General features: G+C 29.1%; 3 protein-coding genes across 10 annotated transcripts; 2 read left to right on the top strand and 1 right to left on the bottom strand.

Annotated features, from left to right (window-relative positions):
* Positions 1–157: 157 nt before the first annotated feature.
* On the top strand, positions 158–13,868 carry LOC122568170 (vitellogenin receptor). 2 transcript variants are annotated; one of them, XM_043727578.1, is made up of 32 exons: positions 158–183; positions 896–962; positions 1,055–1,182; positions 1,513–1,656; positions 2,215–2,320; positions 2,414–2,563; positions 2,683–2,799; positions 2,961–3,086; positions 3,301–3,516; positions 3,743–3,914; positions 4,176–4,377; positions 4,480–4,671; positions 4,745–4,865; positions 4,965–5,105; positions 5,390–5,642; positions 5,779–5,981; positions 6,057–6,209; positions 6,505–6,632; positions 6,712–6,836; positions 7,307–7,509; positions 8,221–8,396; positions 9,936–10,180; positions 10,415–10,722; positions 10,887–11,126; positions 11,249–11,401; positions 11,635–11,783; positions 11,860–11,951; positions 12,522–12,759; positions 12,842–13,019; positions 13,104–13,401; positions 13,461–13,581; positions 13,639–13,868. In XM_043727578.1, the coding sequence occupies exons 1-32, from the start codon at positions 166–168 to the stop codon at positions 13,756–13,758; spliced, it is 5,283 nt and encodes a 1,760-aa protein (XP_043583513.1). In that variant the 5' UTR covers positions 158–165; the 3' UTR covers positions 13,759–13,868. The 2 variants fall into 2 exon arrangements, with proteins under 2 accessions (XP_043583513.1, XP_043583514.1); XM_043727579.1 differs by lacking the exon at positions 13,461–13,581 and having other exon boundaries at positions 13,639–13,727.
* On the bottom strand, positions 13,330–16,649 carry LOC122568172 (glutathione synthetase-like). 5 transcript variants are annotated; one of them, XR_006317001.1, is made up of 13 exons: positions 16,169–16,425; positions 15,863–16,046; positions 15,716–15,791; positions 15,514–15,638; positions 15,405–15,447; positions 15,261–15,334; positions 15,040–15,204; positions 14,804–14,957; positions 14,638–14,745; positions 14,246–14,535; positions 13,999–14,172; positions 13,595–13,729; positions 13,330–13,537 (listed from the first exon to the last, which is right to left on the bottom strand). XR_006317001.1 is itself a non-coding variant. In XM_043727584.1 (12 exons), exons 1-11 carry the CDS (start codon positions 16,272–16,274, stop codon positions 14,046–14,048), a joined length of 1,452 nt encoding a protein of 483 aa, XP_043583519.1. In that variant the 5' UTR covers positions 16,275–16,425; the 3' UTR covers positions 13,330–13,537; positions 13,999–14,045. The 5 variants fall into 5 exon arrangements, 3 of the variants coding, with proteins under 3 accessions (XP_043583519.1, XP_043583521.1, XP_043583520.1); XR_006317002.1 differs by having other exon boundaries at positions 13,595–13,726; XM_043727584.1 differs by lacking the exon at positions 13,595–13,729.
* Positions 16,650–17,242: 593 nt separating this feature from the next.
* LOC122568171 (far upstream element-binding protein 3-like) lies at positions 17,243–26,097 on the top strand. 3 transcript variants are annotated; one of them, XM_043727581.1, is made up of 14 exons: positions 17,243–17,559; positions 18,017–18,095; positions 18,324–18,524; positions 19,137–19,266; positions 20,444–20,692; positions 20,815–20,986; positions 21,099–21,305; positions 21,404–21,587; positions 21,669–21,826; positions 21,916–22,030; positions 22,112–22,273; positions 22,354–22,571; positions 22,656–22,938; positions 25,890–26,097. In XM_043727581.1, exons 1-13 carry the CDS (start codon positions 17,476–17,478, stop codon positions 22,911–22,913), a joined length of 2,217 nt encoding a protein of 738 aa, XP_043583516.1. In that variant the 5' UTR covers positions 17,243–17,475; the 3' UTR covers positions 22,914–22,938; positions 25,890–26,097. The 3 variants fall into 3 exon arrangements, with proteins under 3 accessions (XP_043583516.1, XP_043583518.1, XP_043583515.1); XM_043727583.1 differs by lacking the exon at positions 25,890–26,097 and adding an exon at positions 24,377–24,732; XM_043727580.1 differs by lacking the exon at positions 25,890–26,097 and adding an exon at positions 24,030–24,732.
* Positions 26,098–26,238: the final 141 nt, after the last annotated feature.

Genomic DNA, 26,238 nt, shown 5'->3' with positions numbered 1-26,238 from the left:
ATTTAATCCCGTTCAAAAGTCTGAATAGAATGAAATCTATATTAATGTATAATAACCTACACAGAGGCATTCATAACAATATGTGTATTATTAGAAAAACGACCTCAACTACACAACTTTGGTACGGTCTCTGTAGCGGCCTTTAGTTTTCGTTTAACAGTCGTAATGGTAAGAATACCTCTCGTAAGTATATCGAAACGAAATATTTTATTTTAGAAACCTTTTATACCTATTCCATTTTGTAGTTATGTTATAAAATGTTAATTTCGCCAATTTTATTATAAAGAGTACCTAATTCAAATCTGATTCCGTAACTTTTATTAGGGGTTGGTGTAGTTAAAACAAAGTTTACTTAATTTAATGAAAATAAGTTTCGCTTGTGATACAATTTTTGCAGATCTAAGTTTGTATAATATACTTAAAATCTACATTTGTCAGTGTATCGGATATACTGATTAGTATTTTATTTATTATTCATATTGTGTCATTTACGAGGTTCTCAAGCATTTATAATATTTGAACTTGTATAAAAAACATAAATGAGAAGATACAATTAGTAATACACAAGGAACATTGGTGCCGTTGAAAAGACTTTAATCGTCGAAAAGTGATACGATGATGATTTGACCCTCAAATTCTATCATACTTGCGTTCTTCAACTTATGTTTATTTCATTGTGTTGTAACGCTTGAACTTTCGCTCTCATACCTGTTGTATCAATGATATAAAAACCAAATATTTTTTAATTAGTTTTCTACGATGACCGTGGCATTCTAACGATTAAACAAATTATGCCGGTGAAGTCTTTACAATAATAGGAAAATATTTCCGATTGCTTAAATAATAAATAAATAATAAATAAAAATGTAAATTAATTCGATAAAAATTATTTCAGATTATGTATCGCAAATTGTTAGTATTTCTGGTTGTAAGCATCTTCAATCCGCACGCCGATACCGCAGGTAACTTTAGTTATACATATTACAATTAGATCCAGTAACAATTTGTTTCTAGCGCATTCTAATTTATACTTTTTTTGCCTTTTAATTTGAAGCTATAGGCTGCGAACCACCGGATCTCTTCTTGTGCTCAAACAAAAAATGCATTTCATCCATCTTCCGCTGCGATGGGGAAGATGAATGCGGTGACGGTTCCGACGAAACGGGTTGTGAAGGCTACCAAGTATATTAATTCATAATTATCATCAAAACGATATTTATAATAATTTATTGCTTATTCTTATATTTTTTATTATTAAAGAATTGTGTAGTTAAGTAATTTAAAATTATTTACAAGAGATTGCAAAATATTTCACGTCTGAAATTTCTCAATATGTTCCATAAGTCGATAAAGTATTATACATTATATAATTGTATTAAATATATATTCATTTTCATCTTGTAAATTATTATTTTATTGTATATTTTACAACAAAATGGTTTCTTATATTATATATATATTATTCTTATATTATACTTCTAATATGTAACAAAATCAATTTTTTTATTTCAGCTTCAAAACCTTGAAATGATTCGTTGCGCTATAGACGAGTTCCAATGTTCCGATATTCATACTTGTATACCGATAGAAAAATTCTGCGACGCAAAAGAAGATTGTTCCGATGGCAGTGATGAGTACGATGGTTGCGTAAAAGATGTGAGATCGCATTTAAATTTTGACTTCTTATCAAATAACAGCATGATTCCTAGATCGGTACTCCGAGAATGAAAAAATATATAAGTTTGTTTATGTTAATTATAACATAAATTGGATTAAATATCAATCGATATTACAGATTGGAGAAATTCATTACAATTATTCATAACTTTCATCTATATATGATGCAAGTATCAAGCATTCTATAATTGATCTGCTACTTATTATTTTTATGTTAAGCAATAAAGATGTTAATAAGATATATTCTTTTTGTCTCAATTTATAGTATCTTGAACGCAAAAGTGAAATATTTAATTTTCTTGAAATATTATATTCAAAATGAATTTGAACATTATATAATAATAGTAATAATAATAATAATAATAATAATAATAATAATAATAATAATAATAATAATAATAATAATAATACTTTATTGTACATCAGACTTTACGTATGTTACAAGGTGGTTCTTTAGTACAGCAGATTGACTTACTAATTTGAAGATTATATGAATTACAAATATTCTTCTAATCGATATATTCTCAATTACTGCAGGTAAATTGCGACGCATTCAAATGCAAAGATGGCCATTGCATAAGAAACGAATGGGTTTGCGACGGTATCCCAGATTGCCCGGATAAGAGCGATGAAGAAAAATGCGGTAATATTTCTTCTTTTCTTTCCTTAAACTATATTTTGATGTTAAATAAGATCTACAAGTTTCAAATTTATATTGCTATTTTATAATCCATAGAGAATTACATGATACCAGTCGATGAATGTAACAACGAATACGATCGATATCTGTGCAAAAATAAAAGATGCATTTCTCTGAACGCAACCTGTAATGAGAAGGATAACTGCGGAGATAATTCAGATGAAGATATAGATGCATGTATCAAGGGTAAGTAATAGTAAAGAAGATATTGTTTCGATTCAATAATATAAAGTCCGAGTGATAGCAATTTTTGAGCCAAGCCTTGGCAATTTAACAGTAACAGGTTTAATTGTTTCAAATCATAGCTGATGCATCGTGCAAGGAAGCAAAGTGTCAACATAATTGCAGGAAAACACCTGAAGGTGCTCAATGTTCGTGTCGACCAGGTTACAAGTTGGTGAACAACCAGACTTCATGCGAGGGTAAAGATAAAAGATTAACAATCTATTTTTTCTTTTTACTGAACTAAAGCTTGAATACAGACATAAATATTCAGATCTGATTTACAGTCGAGTTAATTATTAAAGTCATGATCAAGAAGAAACTACAAAGTTATTTTATATACATATATATTATTTTATAGATGTGAATGAGTGCGACCATTACGGAATTTGCGATCAAGAATGTATCAATAGCGTTGGATCTTACACATGCTCGTGCCAACCTGGTTACAGTCTGAATGATGACAAAAGAACTTGTCAAGCCGAAGGTAAATCTTTTCTCAGCTTTGTACCAACAAAATTTTTTAAAAATTTAATTCTTATCTGTGATAGGTTCTATATTCTATGAGTGATAGAACAAATAGAAACAGTAAAAAGGAAAAGTTTTGAAAGATAAATGCCTTCTTGAAAGATAAAAAGCCTCATTTTCCTAAGTATCTACATATTTCTAATTAGTACTTATTTTCTACTGTTTATCCACAGGTGGCGAAGGTTTGATGATGTTTTCAATTAAATCTGAAATCCGTGGTATTTATCTCAATTCTCGGTTGTATTATCCGGTGACTCAAAATTTGCAACACGCCGTGGCTATTTCTTTAGACGCGAATAATGTATACTGGTCCGATATCGAGAACGGAAACGAAGCGATAATCAAAAGTCTAGAGGATGGTTCGCAGCGAGAGGTCATTGTTACAGCAGGTAAATTATGCCTACAAATCGTATTCTCAAATTACTCTAATCTTTTCTACTGTACTTTATTACAAAATTTTAATTTCATTAGATCAGATTGATACTCACATCTGAAGTTAGCATGTACGTTACTTACTTCCTTTGTTGCTCATTTTCTTATATATATATATATATATATAATATATTCAATATATTCAATATATATATATATGTAAGAAAATGATATATCTTCAAGGTTTGAGCAGCCCCGATGACATGGCAGTAGATTGGGTAACAGGTAACATATATTTCACGGACGGTGGTTATATGCATATCGGAGTTTGTAACAATGATGGTTCTTATTGCACTGTTATAATAAAAGAACAAAACGATAAACCGCGAGGTCTTGTTTTATTGCCGTCCAGTGGGTAAGTGCATTTCAAACGTAAGAAACTGAACAATTGAGATTCAAAAGTATTTTCAGCATCTGGATAAATAAAGTATTTCAATCTCCTAAATATCTGTTTAAAAAAAAATTATGAAATATTATATTACTACTTTTATAAAATTGCCATATCTTGTTTTTATCAGCTTTTTATTATACTTTCTGTAATTAAATGTTTAAGAAGTAACACAAGCTAAGGAAATTTTACAAGTTCAAAATAAATAATAAAATTATGTGTTTCCAGTATAATGTATTGGTCCAAATGGGGCATGGATTCATGCATATTAAGGGCAGGAATGGATGGAAAAAATAACACTGTGTTAATCAGCAAAGATTTAGAATTGCCAAACAGTTTATCTATCGATTACGCGAATGAAAGATTATACTGGATAGACGCTAAAGCAAAAGTAATCGAATCGGTACGACTGGATGGTACAGATCGAAAGGTATATTTCACATTTCTACACTGGACATTAGAACAATGTTCGTCTGAAGAACGATAATTACAGTAAAAATTATTTACTCGCTTTTTATTTGTATCGTTTTAGGCCATATTAAAAGATATAGCAAAGAGGCCATTTTCATTAGCTGTATTTGAAAATAAGTTGTACTGGAGCGATTGGATATCTAATACCATACAGTCATGTGATAAATTCACTGGTAAAAATTGGGAAGTTTTAGTGTCTGCAAACAGTACTATTTATGGCATACACATATATCACTCTGTTTTAAAACCCAAGGTAACTCTATGCGTTCATTTCTTTCTTTCTCGTCAATTTATTCGTAAATAAATGATACAATATTCGATAATAGATGCCAAATCCCTGCAATTCAAGCCCTTGTTCTCAATTGTGTCTATTGAACTCAGCGAATAGCTATACTTGCGCTTGCACATTGGACAAAGAATTAAATTCTGATAACCATACGTGCCGCGGTAAGTTTTATTATTACTGTAAACTAGTGAATTAAATATAAGACGTAACTTGATATTTAATAATTAAATAAATATACACACGAATTAAATAAATTTCAGCGGTCAAGAAGAAGACGCATTTAATTATCGCAGCAGGAAGCACATTCATAGACTATTATCATGAACTATTGGGAAAACCGAAAATTACTACCAGCGACACATTAAATCACGTCACTGAGGTTGCTTATAATCCTCTTACTGGTACGACTTTAATAATCGATTATTGACAAATATCCTACTTATTCCAATAGACAAACCATGATATTTCATATAACAAATATATATTCGTTGCTCTAAACACGCGGTCGAAACCTTTCAAAGTCGAATAATGTTACTTAACGTGATTTTATTTAAGCTCATAATGACATCACAACCCTTTAATGTCTATAAAAATCATCGAGCATATATAACATTTGTATCGTTATAGTTATATAACATTGCTACTTTTAAATATTTTCAATATTATCGAACAAAAATCGACACAGGTGGTTTACTAGCCAGTGATCAGCTAAGGGACAACATTTTCCATTTTAACATGCAGACTGGTGAAGAGAAAAGCATGATGTCTATTGAAAACGAAATACTAGGTGGAATGGATTTCGACTACGTCGGAAATAATCTGTATTTGTCGGATGTGAAACACAAAACTATCGAGGTCCACAGCCTGAACAATAATGAGAAAACGATCTTCTACTTCCAAGACGAGCCTTACGATATTGCACTTGTACCTGAAGAAAGGTAATCATTTTTGTACATGAATCGCAAAAAGACGAATGAATTTCGATATAGTTCTATATACATGTTTTTTTATTTTAATTTGCTAAGCATTGTGGTAGAATCTTTATGGAAAGATCATTATGTGATAATGTTTTAGTATCATGATGGTCGTATTCAGAGCAAATGAATTGTATCGCATAGACCTGATGAACATGAACGGTCTTGGTCCGAGAGTCACGATCGAAGGAAATAAGACACATTTAATTGGACCAAAAATATCTTTGTGCTACGACAGAGTTCTGAAACTATTGTTTTGGAGTGATCAAGGCACTGGTCGTATTGGTAGTACGACCATTCCGGGTTTGTATTTCTATCGTGATAAATAACTAATATTAATGACTATAACATAGATATAAATATAATTAAATTTTTTAGGTTTCGAAACATATATCTTCCGCACTGGATTACCGGAACCCGTGAGTCTCACTGTTCTTAGTGACTATGTGTTTTGGACTCAATATAAATCGAACAAATTGTATTGGACCAACAAAAGCAACACGCAGCAATATCAGAAGCATACAACATTAGGTGAGTAATATGAAATAAATTATAAAACTCTTTGATAATCAATTGTTAACCAACAGACCTGAATCTTCAACCATAATCAAATATATTGTCTAGATCATTGATAAATGGATTTAATCTTAACTAAGTTTTCTCCATTCTTAGCATTTTATGCAATTAAATAAAATAATAATGAGATATAAAGAGAATAAAGAATACAAATAGCGATTAATCACGCAATCCAATTTATCGTATAGATAATCGAATACAAAAAAAGAAAGAATTATACCAATTATACAGAAACAATTGTATCTTTCAGAAGTACCTAAAGACTTGAATAGAATGCAGTTAATAAGTTTACACCAAACGTACGTAAAAGAGCACCAGTGTCGCAACAACAACGGAAACTGTTCTCACGTGTGCCTGTTATCTAATGCTGATTCATATGTAAGCTTAGAGTGTTTGAATAATACGATTTCTTTGAGACCCGATTATTCTTGTATTTATATTTCATTTAAATTTTCAGATTTGTGCGTGTCCACCCGACATGATGCTGAACGTAGATAATCGAACGTGTACTCTTCAAACTGCATGTAATGCTGGCGAAATAAAATGTGGAGAACACGATATATGCATAAAATCCCATCAAAGGTAAGATATTATTATCTTGAATGGTTCAGCCATGCAATTTATCAATTTATAAGTGTATTCTGTAACTTTCTATATCTATTAATCATGAATAGATAAAAGTTTAATCTCTGAAACATAGTCACTGAAATTTTTACTTCATGGATAATTACTATTTTGTATTTTTAGTATAAGACTTGATAAATCAATCGTATCAAACGAATTGTACGATGTTGAATCGATTTATAATTTTAAGATCACTTAAACGATGGAAACCATCAGTCTGCGTTGGCATTCAACACTTGCTAATTCACGACTGTAACATGATAATAAAAATTATTTCATACCCTTATTGGATAAAAATATACGAATTCATCTTATTTTATTTTGATATGCAGAATATACCTGTAAATTTGAAAATACTACTATCATTTATATTTTATATTTAATATCTGCATGCGTTATTAAACTTAAATATTTCGCAACAACTTCAGATGCGACGGAATACAGGATTGTCCTAACGGTGAAGATGAATCAAGTATTTGCGATGAACACCATTGGTCAAGGTGCAAGCATGAGGATCAGTTTCAATGTAAAAACGGCGACTGCATAAGCAAGACGAAACGTTGTAATTCCCACTACGACTGTGTCGATCGATCGGATGAGGAAGGCTGTGATAAAAAGGAATGCGACTCCAGTAAATCAAAACCCTTACTAAATCTTATTTATAACGTGCTTATTGTCTACAATAACAAGACTGTCTAAACATTTAGAGCACACGTTATAAGCGATAAATTATATACTGTGTATATAAAGCGAACGACAATGTAGATCAAATTGAGAGATCAGTGAATGAAACTATTAAATAGATCGAATATTTATTTGAATCAATAAATTAATATTGTTTAAAACTATCGTGTTGTTTGCTTGAACAATTTGCTTAACACACGAATAAAGTAATCATAGCTGAAGTCACGTTATTAGTGATTAAATGAATTGATAATATCTATTCATAACTGATTTCAAGCTTGGAACAATAGAAAGACGTCTGACTTTATCGATTTATATAAGGAACGAGAGAAAAATTAACATTTCTTCTTCCTGTTTTTATATTTCTATACACATACTTCTCCTCGAACTCTGACTCTCGCACGGAAATAAAAATAAATATCCGATTGGTTCTCAGTTATATACCTTATCAAGATCATGTTTCGATTCTTTTTCGATCAATTTATTCAACGCGATAAGATATCTCGAACTCGTGTAAACGAGTCGAATAATGCTATTGTCATAAGACATCAACATCGAAAAACTATGTTCGATATGTATGCAGAATGAAGGCTGAATAAAGGCCTTCGTCGTACTCAAGCGGCCAACAATTATTCACAATGACTCTAATATCTTCCAGATGAGTTTCAATGTCACGAAGGGGCTTGCATATCGAAATATCTCGTGTGCAACGGACAAAGTGATTGCACCGATTTTTCGGACGAACTTAATTGCGACAAGCACAAGTGCGATGGCGATGCCTTCGCATGCGAAATCGGGACTTGTATACCCAAAACGTGGAAATGTGATGGAGAGGTGAGTCCAAACCTTCCATTAGGCTTCTTTATATCAGTACTTTACGAAACATTCATTTTTTACGTGTAAATTATACACTATTGTTTATTTTTGTAACATAACAACGTATAATGCGTTGTAAGTTAAAAACAATGCAACTGTACTTTTCTAATACACTTAAATTGTACTTGAACGGAAAACGAGAAAGATGAATCAATCTTATTACACTATCCATTCTCTTTGTTGATTATATTGTAATTAATACTTTCCTCAACAAAGAAAAACGACAACTTGGTCACGTATTCTAACTCGTTTAATGTACAAGCTGTATAAGAAATAAGTGTAAAAACTACCGTAGCATGATTCTACACTCCTGAATCAGTGGAGATTTGTAAAAAAATGTTCGTGCAAAAATTAAACTTTAGCATGATTTTTAAGGTCAATTTTTTTTTATTGCAACGTGTTCTGCTCATCGTGAGCAACGAAAGTCTCAAAGGAATCATGGGCCGCAAATGCCCTTCCTGTCAGAAAAAATATTAAAGTTTTAATAATCCTTAAACTGGCTTAATTCATAATGCGTTTACATTTAATTATTCTTATTTAATGAGAAAGTAGCGTACTATTTACGAAGCAACAAAAAATTAGAAATCACCTCGAGAAATATATCAGAATACAGGAATAATGGTAAATCTCTGTGTGCAGGAGACATTCCATGATAATGCAATTTTCAGCGGCTATGTTAACAATTTGATGATCAAAAATTAATATTGCGGCATTTGAATACAGATCGAGCCCGCATCAATTAGCGTAAAGAAAAATAGGTTTATTATCGCTTTTGTCCTTATCCACCATTAGATCTACATAAAGTATTTCATCGAGTAAGAATCAGCCACGTGACAGTGCGACGAGTAATCAGAGAAAAGATTTACGGCTTTAAAAAATTCGCCGTGTTCAAGCACTTCAGGCAAATGACTATGCTACTCGACAAAGCTTTTGCCATGCTGTGTAAGTTACCATGCGATCCACACTTGTTAGAGCGTGTATTATTTATGAATGAGAGCGGTTCCTCGAGTTGTAGCATCCTCAATCGACAAAGTGCCAGGATTTGGGCTTACAGAAATCCACAAACAGCGATGTTGAAAGTTTCGATCAAAGACGATTATTGGAGATCATATTATCGCCCCTATCTTTTTGCCTACGTTTGCATACGTAACAAGTGCAACGTATTTGCGATTTTTATGTTCACGTCTCCTAAGCAAATTACATGAGATCCGACTGCAGAATATAAACGCACTGAAAATAAAGCCAGTTTAAGAGTTATTAAAACTTCAACACTTTTTTCTGACAGGAGGGCATTTGCGACCCATAATCCCTTTGAAATTTTCTCTCCCTTTGAATATGTTTTTACAAATCTCTACCGATTCAGGAGTGTAGAATCACGTTACGATAGTTTTTACACTTATTTTTTATACATCGTGTACAACTAGTTAAAAAGTAAACCCAGCCTGTTTCGTTAAAATGTTTAATTGCATAATTATTTAATTCCGCATATGGATAAAGGCTGACTGTCCAGACGGTTCCGACGAGAGCGAAACATGCCAAAGAAACGCGTGTCCAACCGAGATGTTTACCTGTTCCAACGGTCATTGCATCGATTTAATGCTGAAATGCAATGGAGTCAGTGAATGCGAGGATGACAGCGATGAACAATATTGCAAGGACACGGGTAACAGAAATTATGTCAATTGTACTGTAGATCAGTATAAATGTTTCAACACAGAACTGTGTCTTCCGAAGCAAGTCAGGTTAGTCAATTTAGCACTATTATTTACTAATTTTTTAATTATTTTACATTCATTTTCTTCTTAATCAATTTCTAAGACTACCACATTGCTTAGTATATGTATAGTACAGTAAATTTAAATTACAATGAGTTTCATTTAATTTTATATATCCCTTTTTTAATAGATGTATTTTCATCATAATGAAATTAAGAAAGCAAACAATTAGTCCGTTTTATTAACTTATCGTTTTCGTAGATGTAACGGCGTTACAGATTGTCCAAAGAACGACGATGAACGTAATTGCCCTCGATGCCAGAAGGAAGAATACGTTTGCGACAATCAGAAATGCATCGATAAAAGCTGGGTGTGCGACCGGATAGATGATTGTGGGGATGGATCGGATGAAAAAGATTGTGACGGTGGTAATTCGAAAATAAGTGGCATCAGCACGAATTTTATTTGCAAAGAATTCAAATGTTCCAACGGTGCCTGCCTCCCCTTTGCCAATGTGTGCAATGGAAAAGTAGATTGTTCCGATCAAAGCGATGAATTCGGGCAATGTGGTACGTACAGTGCAGATGAAAGAAATGAAAATATATCTTTTTTAATTGTAACTTAATAATAAAAGTATCATTCAAAAGCTCAATTATAGTAACTGATAAATTGAATCAATGTTACTGTAATATGTGAACACAATAATTCACATTTAAAGTATATATTTTTACAGCAACTGCGTGTACCAAGTACAATCCCTGCACAAATATGTGCCACAAAACACCCATTGGTCCCGTCTGTGGTTGTAGAAATGGATATCAATTGAGTAACGATTTTAAATCCTGCGAAGATATTGACGAATGTAAAGACAATGTTTGTTCACAAGTATGTCATAATACTAATGGATCTTTTACTTGTTCATGCCACGAGGGATACGTCATTCGAAGCGATAAAACTTCATGCAAAGTGGCTGGTAAAGAAACACTTAGCTTCTTAAGCTTTATTTTGTTTATTTTGCGTTTGGAATAATTAAATAATTATAGAGAATGTATAATAGGTGAATATTTTATACTGTAACGAATTATTTTATTGTAGGATCACAAATGGAAATAATTACTGTTTCTAGTGCTGATATCAGGAAGTTATCACCAAATTTAAATTCAATTCAAGTTATTTATGAAGAACTAAACTCTGAAATAAGCGGTATTGACGTGAACACGAGGGAAAACACTATCTATTGGAGCAATGGTAATATCAAACAAAATTTACTTGTCTTTTTTTTCCAAATTTTTTTCCAAAACAAATTCTATCCTTAACGATTTAGCAAAAAAATTTTCTATAGCTCACTTAGGGACTAAATCATGCATATACATCTTATATACAACATACATATTATTGCTTTGATTCAAACAGTTTACTAAATTCCTAATATAATTTTACTTCTTCATTTTGTTAAACTCTTAATACAATATCTCCCATAGATATCTTGGGTATGGTAAGTAAAATAAACATGAAGACCAAGGAACGACGAAAGACTGTTACCGGCCTTGGCAGACCGGGAGCTCTAGCTGTTGATTGGATTACCGACAACGTATACTTCAATGATAATGACTATTTTAGCAGTATTCGGGTATCGAATATTCATTATTCGCGTTCATTCGGTATCTGTATTTAGCTATGAAAATCTTTTAAATTTTAATTTACAGGTATGCAATATAGAACAGCAGAAGTGTGCTAAAGTAGTACCAATCCCACTAAAAAACCAAGCAGTCTCTATTGCCGTCGAACCAAAAGAAGGGTATGTTTTAATTAAAAAACTTATGCCTCTTTGGCGTCTAACATTTAAAAATGATTTCATTCAATTCTAAATAAATATTTATTTCATTTTCCAAATTTTATTATTATATAATATAATTTGATTATAAATTACAAATTATACAACATATTACAATATATTATGTATAAAATAAAATTTGGAAAATTATATATATATAATTAATTAAACAATAATATATATAATTATGTATATATTATCTACAAAATTGAAGAATTTAAAGAATACGATCGTAAATCATTCATCCCAAAGGTTTTAGGGCAATTTGAGACACGAATCACGGTGCTAAATTCTTTGAAACATTTAGTCATATGATTTATAAAATTTTAGTGCTGATAGTATAGTAAAGTATACTATCTTGTAACAGTTTTTATATGTGAACATTTATTTTTTATTATTATTCAATTATTATATATATAATATATAATATAATAATATATATAGTATAATATATATATAATATATTACATATATTATTGTTATATATATATATAATATTATACATAATATTATATATATTATTATTCAATTTAGGTGGTTGTTTTGGAGCCAAACTTCTTGGGCATCTTACGATAGACCTATGACGGAAATATATCGATCCAATACAATGGGTACTAATATAACAGCGATTGTACATCGAGATCTTGGTATTGTCTTTGCGTTAACTATTGATTATACACGATCCAGATTGTATTGGTCAGATACGTTTCATAAAAATATTGAGTCCTCGAATTTAGATGGTTCTAATCGTATTATAGTTTTAAACACAGATGTAAGTTCTACTAGATTATAATTTATGCAAGGAAGATATTATTCGAGATATGTTCATATTACTATTATTTTTAATATCATAGATTCATCAGGCTTTGAGCATTAGCATATACGAGGATTCTTTATATTGGTTGATGAGTACAACTGGTAAAGTAAAAAAGTGCAAATTATACGGTGACAAATCGTGTGTTACGATTACCATTGGTATTTCAAATATCGACAAGTACTTTATTATTTCGCACCCAATGAGGCAACCTATTGGTGAGTTAAATAATTAATCGATTAACAAAATATTATGTTATTTTCTAATGAGAAATACGTTCAAAATTCACATTTCTGTATTAGGAAAAAACACTTGCGAGAGACATAAATGCAGTTACATGTGTGTTTCGGGAAACAACGGACCCGCATGTATTTGTCATAATGGATATCCGAAAGATTCCAGAAGTACTTGCATGGAAAACACAAATATAAAAATTAAATTTGATACGAGAATAGCTGGCCGTAGAAACGAAAGTATTCGTTATCAACACGGGACCCTAATTGGTGTAATAATTTCAGTACTAGCATGTATCGTAGTTGCGTCAGCCTACTTTTATTACCAAAAAATTAAACCACGCTTTTCAAAGAAAAATAATCTCAGGTAAATTAATCGATAATTCACTTTTAGTCGGAAATATTAGCTTCTCATCCTACTTGCAGTATCCATTTCCAAAATCCATCATACCAGCAACGAAATGAGTTCACACCCTCGCTCAATTATATTTCTGGTTTACCACCTGGAGAACATGAATACGTTAATCCGATTATAGATATACAAAAGGTAAATTACTTACATCATATTCAGTTGTAGAAAACATATATGTTTTTTTATATTTAGAATCACAATGAAAATATACCAGAGAAGGGCAAAAAACAAATGGTGAAACTTCTCAATTTCGATCAATCAGATGACGAATCTAAAGAATCTACTAATGGACAGGATATTCGTTTAATATAGTATAATATATATTAACTTTTGCTAAATTAAAATGAAACTCAAATTTAACTATGTACATAATTATTTACCTACTTTATAAATATTTAATAATATGTAAAACCTTCATGTATATATCCTTTTACATACAATTAATAAAAACAGAATAATCAATAATATTTAATTATAATAATCATCATTTAACATTCTTTATTAACATTATTATATATAAAGATATAATTCTATAATATAAATTTCTCATACTTTTGAACTATATCCGGTAATTCGCAACTATAGGAATATCTTTTGTATTAACTAATTAAATAAGGACTATCAATAGCTCCAATTCCAGCTGCTATTCCTCCTTCATTTTCATTTGATGGTTTTGTTCTCAGAATATGTCCTACCTCTTCATTATATATAATATCATTATTATTTCTGTAAAATAAGAACTCAGTCACTCGATATAATTCCTAGAATAATTATGAAAGAAATATATTTTATTACACACCCTATAATGACACCATAAACACCAAGTTCTGATACAACATCAGAGAAATCCAAATGATTATCTTCAAATGGCTCATTATGGCCACGTACAATATAATTCTTTTGCACAGGAGGATAAAAACGATCCATTAATATCCAAGCTGTTCTTTCTTCTGAATTTCTCATGGATTCTAAATGAGTCTTTATATCTTCATTATAAACATTGTTTCCACCTCCTTCTCTTTGTGGTTTTAAAACATACTTTTTAGGATCTGACATAGCATTATCAATTATTACTTCTGCTTCGTTATTCTGTTTACAATGCAGATCAGTATAAAAATAGATATTCAAAATGTAATATTAAAATGACATATGTATAAATTACAATTGCAATTAATATTTTCTAATACTTACAAATTCTAAAGAATAAAGTCCAGCAAATACCTCTTGGATTTGTTTTATTGTATTATCATCTTTTAAAAGTACGTTAAGTACATTAGGATAAGCTAAAGATTGTTGTACCTAATAAAAGTTATTTATTCTTTACACTGCTCAGAACAAAAATGAGTATTTTTTATACCTTTTTAGTACCAGCTAGATGATATTGTATTGATGGACATTTTATTGCTTTTGAACGTTCGATTAATAATCTAATTTCCCATTCTCGTTCAGTGGGGTAAGCTTCAACTTCATAACCAGAACGAAAATAAACTACAGAAACTTCTAAATCTCCACTAAAAATAAAAAAATATTATTCAATAATTTCTCATTTAGATATAGACAGTAAATTTAATAATATTTTATATAATTACATACACTATTAATTGTTTATTTGGTCCCAACTTTGCTTCAGACACTAAATCTCTTAAACTTCTTCTGATTATTTTAATATCAGGATTAATTTTAGAAATTTCAAATTCATGAAATCTCTGATCACATATATTATAAGTAATAGTTTCAACAACAAATAATATTACAGCCCTATAATAAAATATGTTAATTATTTAACAGTTAACTACCATATTTGTACTACTTACTTTTCATTATCATATAATTTCCATGCATATATTAGCCCCTTACAGAGTCCATTGATTGGATTATTTTCTGGGATCTAAACATGGTCAAAAGTTTAATAAGGATCAGAAAAACTTAATAAATATGGAATAATTAAAGATACCTACATTTTTTATTTTATCCGCATGTCCAACTTCTGATAAGATATATCTAAAAATGCATTATATTAGGATTAAATATAAAAAATATATTGCGTACTTTGTAACAAAAACTTACTTATGATACTGAGTAGTAACTGTAACTATTCCTCCGAAACTACTTGCAATAGTATTTAATTCAACTTGTTTAATCTGATTCTCATGTAACATGTAATCTGATCGAAGTAAACCAAGACTTAAAGTCTATAAGAGAAAAATCACTTAGAGACTTATTCATCATACATTATTTAAAATAAATTTATATTATGTTAGTATCTTACTTGACTAAATCCTTCCTTATATATAGTTTCATATATGTTGAATAATTTTGCTGTAAATGGATCTGCATCGATTGTACTAAAAGATATAAAACAGTTATCTATAACACATATAAATACAAATACAAATAACTTATTATTTTTATATACCTTTTTAAACTTTTTGTTAGAAAATTATTATCATGTGCAACCTTATGTATCAGTTCATTCAATAATACTTGTATACCTTTAGCTTTCTCAAAATTTTTCCTAGGAAAACTTGATGGTAATAAAGTAAATGGTAAAACTTGTACCTGATTTTTATTAAAGGATACTTTTGATCTCATACTAATACCTGAATAAAAATAAGTTAAATTTGAATTGTTTGATTTCAATAAAATCATTATTATATATTTTGAAGAATAAGAAACAATGAGCCAGCTTTTTCATTAGCTTGATACATCTATAAATTAATACCATGCATAAGGGCCCAATCCTTAGCCTTATCTACAACATTTTCTAATTCTTCTCTTGATAATTGTAATTGAATACAAGGTTCTAAACGTGAAACTTCCATTATCATATAAATTTAATAAAATATACGAAATTTCAAACAAGAAACACTTAAAGTCTGCATCAACTATCATTCAAAATAATTGTTGGGTAAGCAACTAGCCATATCTTTATCTTATGATTAAACATAACTTTACACAAAGACGAAACTACGCGTATGTGTAAATATATACGTACATGATAATGCAAATTCGTATCATATATTTCCAGTTTCAAATAAAAATAATTATTCATGTAAATATTACAATTGCAACAACCATAACATGTCATTATTTCCGAAAAATATTTCGATCATCTTAGAAAAGTAATTTTATTTAACAATAATAGATACGTTATAAATTTTATCTTTCACATATATTGAAGTTTCGTACAGATATATCACATTTTTCATAAGCAGTACCTATATATATTATTATTTTATAAATAGATGATACAATATTCGATAAAAATGTATTATTTAATATATATAATTTATACATCATATATAATATATATATAATATACATATATATAACATGAACATATGTATGCACCCGATGAAGAGGTATATCGTGTTATACATAGTATGTAAATATTTAAAAAGTGAAACATTTATCCAAATTTTATTTTGCCAACTTTCTTAATTTAAATAAATATTTTTGCATTGATAATACTTAAATAGTACTAATTCACCTTTGCGTAATAAATATATGCATATATACATACATATATATATATATATATATATATATATATATATATATATATATATATATATATATATGTATATAATTCTACAAAATATATATATTATTTATTTATGTACTTTAAATATGTGTTAACGAATAGAATTTAAATGTTATGGAAGAGAACTTTATTTGCCAACTTTTTTCTTCCAGTTATCCAGACATGCTGTATACAATTCTATTTCAAGCACTGTTTTCACCGATATGTCTTTCTAAAATAATTACCAGTCTTCAAAATATTGTATTCTATGACCGACGCTTGCGCTGTACTGCTCTTTCTGTGAAAGCACAGTTCTTTCAGTCATAAACTTTTGCTTTGTAATATTGTGTATTTTCAAAGCAATTTGTTAAAATATTTCTATTTTGTGTGAAATACGTTTTAAATCTCAGATATTAGAGTTAATCAAACAGAATTAATCATTAATAGCAATTTCCTGAAAGAAATATTAGAATAGTTTTATTTGTATCGCTGCTTCATGTTCCATCATGAGTGACTATTCAGCGGTTGCTCCGCCTCAGAATTTTAGTCAAAGCTCAGCATTTGCGGCAGCTTTGCAACGTGCAAAACAAGTAAGTAAATACGTTAAGTTAATACAGTTTAGGTTATGGTTAAATCATATTTCCGTAAGTAGGCCATATAACACTTCACACCTTTGTTAGAACCATACGTCGACTTTTATCATCAACAAACAAAAATCTCATATCTGTATGAGTAATCGCATTTGTTTCGGTTAATGGTGTTCTATTTGAACGTTTATTGACTTATTTGGAAATTATAAAAAAAAGAGTTCAGAATGTTTACACGATATTCATAGTGTTAATAAATTTTAATTTACAGTGCTTTTATATACACATAATTCATATATTTATGAATTATATATTTTTAATAAATATAGTAAAAAACGTTTTGATTGTTAAGTTATCCTATAATTATTAACATTGTCTTTTGATTTATTTATATTAGTTAAATATATTTGGTTTCAATAAGCTATGAATAATTTAAACTTTTTGTGATTATATGTTTTAGATAGCTGCAAAGATTAATCCAGCTGGTGCTCAAAATAATCAAGATACAAAGTTAAAACGTCCCCTTGAAGATGGATCAGGTAATATATGTATATGCAATAAGAATTTATTATAAAATTAAGCATACTAAGAATTGATATCTTATAGTAAAATTCTTGTTATACTTAAAGAAATTCTAAATATGTATTGTATCAGCATTATTTTTATATATATACATTTTATTTTTAAAGTATAACAAGAATTTTACTATAAGATATCAACAGAGAATGAAAATAAACTATATTTTTAACATGGATTCATGACTTTAGAACCTGAAGCAAAAAAAATGGCATCACTGGTATCAGACCCATTAATGGGACTTCGAGGCCCAGCAGGAAGTAATGCATTAGGGGAATCAATTAATCCAACAGGACGAACAGGACAAGCAGGATCTTCAGGAGGATCAATTGGAAATGTAGGAGGTATTTGTAATGAAGATATCAGAGTTCCAGATAACATGGTTGGACTGAGTAAGTAAACATTTATTTGTATACAGGATGACAAAATAGATGATCAAATTTTGATATTGTATTTTACTTTTCTTAAGGATGAAGATAGGTCATACAAACATAAGTCCAGCAACTTTTGTTTCTGAGATATTAAACACTTCTTAGCATTATTTTATTAATTATTGGCATTTTATAAAATTACAGGCATTGCAAGTACAAATGAGAAGTGTTTATAACTCAGAAAACCTCCTAGACCTATCTTTATGTAATCCTTTTTCAAAATAAGAAAGAACAGAATATGGTTATAAAATTTGACTACTTACTTCAGTATAATATCCAATATATTTTTTCTTTCTTGAAAAATCAATTGATACACATAAAAATATATTTATATGTTTTAGATATTCTCGATATCTATGCATTAAATTTAAATTAGAAAGTGCTATTTTTTGATTTGCAATTAGCATTATGTTATATTTCAATACTCTTTTATAAATCTTATAACTACCATAAAAGAATTTATCAACATTAATGACAACAGATTTAATGTAGTTTATATAAATTCGAACTAGTAATTAAATTAGCATAATAAGTTTGAATGGATTATCATAATTAATAATAATATCTTTACAGTAATTGGCAGAGGTGGAGAACAAATAACAAGATTGCAAAGTGAAACAGGATGTAAAATACAAATGGCACCAGAAAGTGGTGGGCTACCTGAACGTCTTTGCACATTAACTGGCTCACGAGAAGCTGTCAAGTAACTTGTTTTTCCCTTCTTATTTCGTTAATTTCAACTATTTTGTATGCAATGCAATTTCCATTTTATAAAGTTTTGCCTAGAACAAAGGATTACTTCGTGGTGTTATGTCAAGTGGCACTTATTGATCACACTCATAATGCAAAATATATATTTTACATCTGTACATATAATTATGTATATATACATACAGTTATATATATATATATATTTATATATATATATATTTATATATATATATAGAAAGAAAGGAAGAAAGAATTATATGTGCATATATATAAATATGTATTTACATATATGTGTGTACATTTTATAAACACATATACAGGAAAACAAACCTGCTATCCTCCTTATATTTGATATATACGAAATTATTAGATTATTATTAATTTAAATAACAAATTATCCACCTAGTTCCACTGTAAAATCTCCTAGACACACCTGAAAGTATCAACTATTTGACAAAATGGTTTAAAAATCTACATTGTGATGTTGTAATATATAATTATAATGCTTTATATACACTGACTGTACTCGTTAGAAAATGTGCTGCAAGCACAGATAGTACTGGTGAAATATAGTTTGCGTGTGTTTAGTATACTCCATATGCTATCACTTCATGTTAACATGCATTTCTTAAATGTAGGTTACATGCTTTCGCATATTGAAATTGTCAAATGTTTTACAGAGTCTTTACTTAGCTCCTGGATGTGAATAGCGGGCTCATACTTGACTTTACATACGCTTCAGAATATTTTCTCATTGAGAATTTATCAATAAGTTGTGGCTTTTAATTTAATAATTTTGTACTTACTAATAGTTTTTTGCTTTCAATAGGATATGGAGAGAAAGAAGGAAGGAAGGAGGATAGGATATGCATGGGGACGTGTTATTCGCAACAAGAAGAGAAATTGAATTTTTATTTATTTAAATCTGCTTATAATTAAGCCTACGACATTTTAACATGAAATTTAATTTTATTATACACTTAAGAAATAACTCTTTGTCCAACAAAATGTTAATGTTACATTCATGACTTCTAATACCTTGGCACACAGTAGACATCACATCATGTGTTGCAAACAAATTACATTACTGTACATTAATAGATTATATTATAATTCTAGCTTAGCATTATTCACAATTACATTGCACATTTAAATTGTGTGTGTTTCAGTCGAGCAAAAGAATTAGTATTATCAATTGTAAATCAAAGAAGTAGAACTGAAGGAATTGGTGATATGGGTGGAAGCAGTGGAGGAATAATGAGTCATTCAGGATTTGTTGAAATAATGATTCCTGGGCCAAAAGTTGGTTTAATTATTGGAAAAGGCGGAGAAACAATAAAACAACTTCAAGAAAAATCTGGAGCTAAGATGGTTGTTATTCAAGAAGGTCCTTCTCAAGAACAAGAAAAACCTTTAAGGTAATAATAATTAGAACTTAATTCTTTATTTTTTTGTTCTTTTTTTGTATAAAAGAACATCATTTTTTAAATGTAAACTGTTTTAAGAGATAGTAAAGCTATAGACTCTTTTTTTTATATAGGATAACTGGTGATCCACAAAAGGTAGAATATGCTAAACAACTAGTATATGAATTAATAGCTGAAAAAGAAATGCAAATGTTTCATAGAGGTGCAAGAGGAAATGATAGGAGTGGAAATTATTCAAATGATAGTAGTTTTAACCATGGTTCTGGAACCACTGATGGAGTGGAAGTACGATATCATATTTTTTTATAAATATCAGTAATTTCTATTTACAATATTTAGAAACTATTTTGTAGTTATGATCGTATTTGTATAAACAAATATTGTATTTAATTATTAGGTACTTGTTCCAAGAGCAGCAGTAGGTGTTGTTATTGGTAAAGGAGGAGATATGATTAAAAAAATACAGGCAGAGACTGGTGCAAGAGTTCAATTTCAACAGGGACGGGAGGACGGCCCTGGGGACAGAAAATGCATAGTGTCTGGCAAACATCAAGCTGTAGAACAAGTGCGTCAGCGCATTCAGGAACTTATTGATAGTGTAATGGTAATTATTATATCTTTTCTATATTGTGTTATCACATCTTCTTTACATTTTATAAGAATAATATTACCTTCATCTCAATCTTTGTACTTATTTTTTAGAGAAGAGATGATGGTAGAAGTAATATAGGAGCAAGAAGTGGCCCACGAGGCAATGGATTTGGCAATAATCGCAATCCAAATGAATATGGCGGATGGGATAGGCGTCAAGGAGGACCTATGCAAGATAAAATAGAAACAATGTTCACTGTCCCATCTTCGAAATGTGGTATTATTATAGGAAAAGGTAAAATTATATTGATTTTTATAAGTATATAAGTTAAGTATCCTCAATGTTAGAAATATTGTGAGCATTTAATTACTTTAGGTGGTGAAACCATTAAACAGATAAATCAGCAGACTGGAGCACATTGTGAACTAGATAGAAGAAATCAAAGTAATGAAAATGAAAAAATTTTCATAATTCGTGGAAACCCTGAACAAGTGGAGCATGCAAAAAGAATATTTAGCGAAAAGTTGGGCATGGTAAATATTTGATAATACAATCTCTAAGTATGTGTGAGAAAAATATTATTAACTTACTTAATAACTCACTGATATAAATTAAATCAAAGGCTCCGGCTAATACGTCATTTACTGGTACACAAGGAGCAATTGGATATAATCCAACTTGGAATGCTGGAACAGCTTACCAAGCCTGGCCAAACCAACCTCAAACTACTGATACAAGTAAGTATGTTTACATTTACATTGTAAAAAGACGTAAGTACTCAACGCATATATTCTATTATACATTATACATTGATTAAGGTACAGCAAGTCAAGCTCCTGTTCAAGTAAATCCACAAACAGGACAACCAGATTATAGTGCACAATGGGCAGAATATTATCGATCATTAGGTATGCATAGAGAAGCAGATATGATTGAACAACAAGCAAAACAAGGAAAACAAGATCATAATCAACAGTCAGGTAAAATATTATAAAAATGCAAAAGTCAGGTAGGCTGGTACAAAATATGAACATAAAAAGAAGTTTATTTTTACATTTAGGAAATACACAAAACCAAACTAATACATCAGCAGCTAATACTACTGGTCCAGCACAACAACAGCAACCACAAACGCAACAGCAACAGCAACAACAACAAACTGGAGCTACACAGAATGGAGGTCAGGCTGATTATAGTGCACAATGGGCAGAGTATTATAGAAGTATTGGTAAAATAAAAGAAGCAGAAGCTATAGAAGCTCAAATGAAAGCAGGGAAGGTATGTTAATTATCACAAATATGAAAAACTATAGCACAATGGATTGTAATGTATAAAAAATAGTAAATTTTATATTTTTACTAGTTGGGAATGCAAAACAATCAAATGGCTCAAAATATGCAACAAAGTATGCAAGGTCAATCTGGTCCAGCGAGTGGGACTCCTAATGCATTTCCACAAGCTTATGGTAGTTATCCAACAATAAACGCTAGTTCAACTCCAACGGGTTATTATGCAGCGGGAGCTGGAGCTACCACACAGCCACAAACCGGTCAACAGAATCCGTCTTTTCCAACGGGCTATCAAAACTATCCTTACTCACAAACAAATACAGAAAGTTAAACTTCCATCAGGAAAAATATTAGCTGTAAGTATTTATTATTTATGTACCATAAATAAACATGCATGAATTATTAGAAAATTGTATGAGATAAAAATTTTAGCCTAATAATATGTCAAGGGAATTTCTTGGTACAATTTTCCTACCTTCAATTTTATTTTATCTTTTAAATACTTTACAATGGAAGATCCAAGAATTTTGAGAAACTAATGATTGTTTTAATTCTTCTCTTTTTTTCATATCTTTTTTCTTTCTTTGTATCATACAATTTTTCTAAATATTCATTTATATTAAGTCAATGTAAAATCGAGTGCAATAAAATCATGCAGTTTTTAAATATTGTGAAATATTTGAAGTTATATAATTATATAAAGTATACTAAAGTATGTAAAGTATATAAAGTATACTATAGCTATACTATAATTTATTCCTAAATTACTCATGAACCCAGAAAAATATTCATGAAATTCAGAGATATAAACTTATTATAGTAAAAACTCTAATTTGGTGAATTACGAAATTAGCAATTGACATAAAGAGAGAGGGAAAGAAAAGAATTGATTTATCTTTTAATCAACTCTGACAAATGGAAAGCATTCATCGAAAAAGTTGTTTACAAATTTATACATGATTTCTATAGTATAGACTCTAAAGAAAATAAGTACAATAATTCATATTTCATGAATATTGTATATATTATGTATATTTATATATATGTTTACATGTTTCAGTACAAAACAAATTACGATTAAACAAAATATCACCTTCTCTACTTAGGAAAAATTGTTTTCTGATATAATACACACAAAATAATTTGATACAACATGATTGTTTGTGCATATATTAATCATATGTTATTATGTTCAATCACTTACATTTATATTGGCTTGATATATTTATTGTTTATTATAAAAATCAATGGTGTAAGAAGAAGGAAATATCATACCCACACTGATAACTGTTGATACTTTCAGGGAGATAAATGTTTGTAAAAATGACAAATCTGTATGATATTTTAATGTTTTATTTAAATATTAATATGACATATTTTACACCTTTGAAAGTACATTTACATTTATATATGCTTCATGTGTTTTATTATTGTTTGTTTATTTCAGATAGTTTTCAGATAGTTTCCCATCAGGATGCGGTTAATGCCTGCTGTAACTTCATATACTGTTTACAATAAATTACGATAGTTGATCGCTTCGCAAAATCCATAAACTTTAAAAAATGCCACTAGAACCAACTATGTTTTGTTTATACCATAATATTTTGTGTTCTTTTATATACATAGATATATACATATTGTAGGATACTCATGGTTTTAATTTTAAGTAACGAGAGAAATACCAGAATTTAACATTATATGATATTAACATGATGTCTACTTGTGTTTTACTTATAATATTGTATGTATTTTTGTTCCATAACACCTGATTGTAACATAAATTGAAACTGGCAGGTGAAGCAGCAGGTGAGAAACAGGAACGAGGAATCTGCAACAAAATATCCATATTATGCTTCCCATTTATCATTAAAGATACTAAAAATTATCCTTACAAATGTATTGATAAGAAATACATTTAGATACTTATTTCGATATATCATTATTTATGTTTCACTGGTTCATTCATGAAACATTTATCCTTAGCGAATTAGGAAAACTTTATAAGTATAAAGCTGGCTATAAAGACAGCTAAAATTCGTTTCTATTGTTTATGAACTGTTTTATCTATTATGTATGCATATGATACACATATGATGGTCTACGTACACATATATGCTATTATAACAATACTAAATACAATTTTACCTTGGTTTCTTTGCTTTTTCTTGTCATATACCACTACTATTTTAGATTTTTGGAGCAGCCAATTGTAGGGATGTTTACCTGTTCTACGATAAATTTCATCAGGGGGATCTACTATTTTAAGACTTTCATTCAGCATTCTGTGTGTTTATATTCAAAGGAATCAGGACCTGCTAAACCAGAGAATAATGGATGGCATATCAAATCACACATATTATTTGTTATATATAACTTATAGAATATGTCTTATATATTATTTACTAATTTCCACAAATATATTAATTATAGTAGACATTTCTACTAATCATATGTAAAACTAAGTTTCAAATCATCTAAATTTTATCAAAATTGAATTTATAAATTTTTGTCATCTACAATATTCAGATATTTTTTCTACATATTTATATCATGTTAAGCATACTTGTAAACATGACTGGCATTTTTTTTTTTTTGTTATATATTTATTGTTTCTTCACATATGATATTTTACTTATTAAAACAAACTAATTGTATAACTGAATTTCAAATAAGTAATGTAAGAATGTTGTTTGTATACTTATTGTTTCATTTTTTACTTATGAATTGCATAAAAATTTTGACATGTGGTATTGGATGTGTACTAGATACCATTTCAAACAGAACTTGTTATTTACATTTTTTTAATGTTGTGATTTATGCTTGCAATGATAAAAGAAAGTATTCAATTTTATTAAAAAGTAAATGACAATTATTATTATATATGTATTGATACACATATACACAATAAAATTATTTTTTTTACTCATAACATATTATTATGTATCTTATAAATACATTACTTTCTTGTACGTATCAAACATATTTAATTTTTCAGGATCAGAACTTTATTTGTTTTGTATACCTGTATTTGTTGCTAATATTATATTATTAAATATATATATTATTATAAATATATATATTATTTGTATGGTTGAATATCTATATGTACAAATATATTTAAACATAGCCGAAATTAGCATGATTGAAAGAAAACTTTGTATAAATATAGTCTTATTAAATCACAATCTCTACATCTAGGTAGTGTAAATATAATAATGACCGAAGTACAAAATCAATTTCGCCTTATATTTTTTATAGAGTTGTATAATATGAAAATTCAAATTTTGATTTATCCTTTTTGTTACAGTTATGAATTAAACCGGCAGTGGTTTGGTATGATTTTTAATACCATATATTCCCTTTTTCTGTTACAACTTAAAATTTTAATGTGTGTCTTGTTCTCTAATACATCAATTAATACACGCAAGAAATGTACAAACGTTATATTAGACATTTAAATTAAAGAAAATTGTTTTTATTTTATGTAACAGCAGAAAGTTTAAAAAATGTATATTTATATTTATTTTAGTAATATATTTTATGTATCAGTTACAATTTATTTAAAGTAAGTAAAACCAAACAGTACTTAATTCTTTTATTATTATTTAAAAGATAGAGTAGTTTGTGTATTAATGATATTTGAATATAATTTTTAA

Source organism: Bombus pyrosoma, linkage group LG6 (assembly GCF_014825855.1).
Source record: "Bombus pyrosoma isolate SC7728 linkage group LG6, ASM1482585v1, whole genome shotgun sequence".
NCBI lineage: Eukaryota > Metazoa > Arthropoda > Insecta > Hymenoptera > Apidae > Bombus > Bombus pyrosoma.
Note: the sequence above shows the minus strand (reverse complement) of the source record. Positions and strands in the feature narration are given on the sequence as shown.

Coding starts and splice junctions, on each gene's coding strand:
- LOC122568170 (XM_043727578.1), top strand. Junction 2,800..2,960: donor CAACCAGACTTCATGCGAGG/GTAAAGATAAAA, acceptor ATTATTTTATAG/ATGTGAATGAGTGCGACCAT. Junction 6,837..7,306: donor TGCATAAAATCCCATCAAAG/GTAAGATATTAT, acceptor CAACAACTTCAG/ATGCGACGGAATACAGGATT.
- LOC122568172 (XM_043727584.1), bottom strand. CDS start 16,274: ATGATAATGGAAGTTTCACGTTTAGAACCTTGTATTCAATTACAATTA. Junction 14,536..14,637: donor GACTTTATTCTTTAGAATTT/GTAAGTATTAGA, acceptor CATTGTAAACAG/AATAACGAAGCAGAAGTAAT. Junction 14,173..14,245: donor GTTTATGGTGTCATTATAGG/GTGTGTAATAAA, acceptor CTTATTTTACAG/AAATAATAATGATATTATAT.
- LOC122568171 (XM_043727581.1), top strand. CDS start 17,476: ATGAGTGACTATTCAGCGGTTGCTCCGCCTCAGAATTTTAGTCAAAGC. Junction 18,525..19,136: donor AGATAACATGGTTGGACTGA/GTAAGTAAACAT, acceptor ATATCTTTACAG/TAATTGGCAGAGGTGGAGAA. Junction 21,588..21,668: donor TGGTATTATTATAGGAAAAG/GTAAAATTATAT, acceptor TAATTACTTTAG/GTGGTGAAACCATTAAACAG.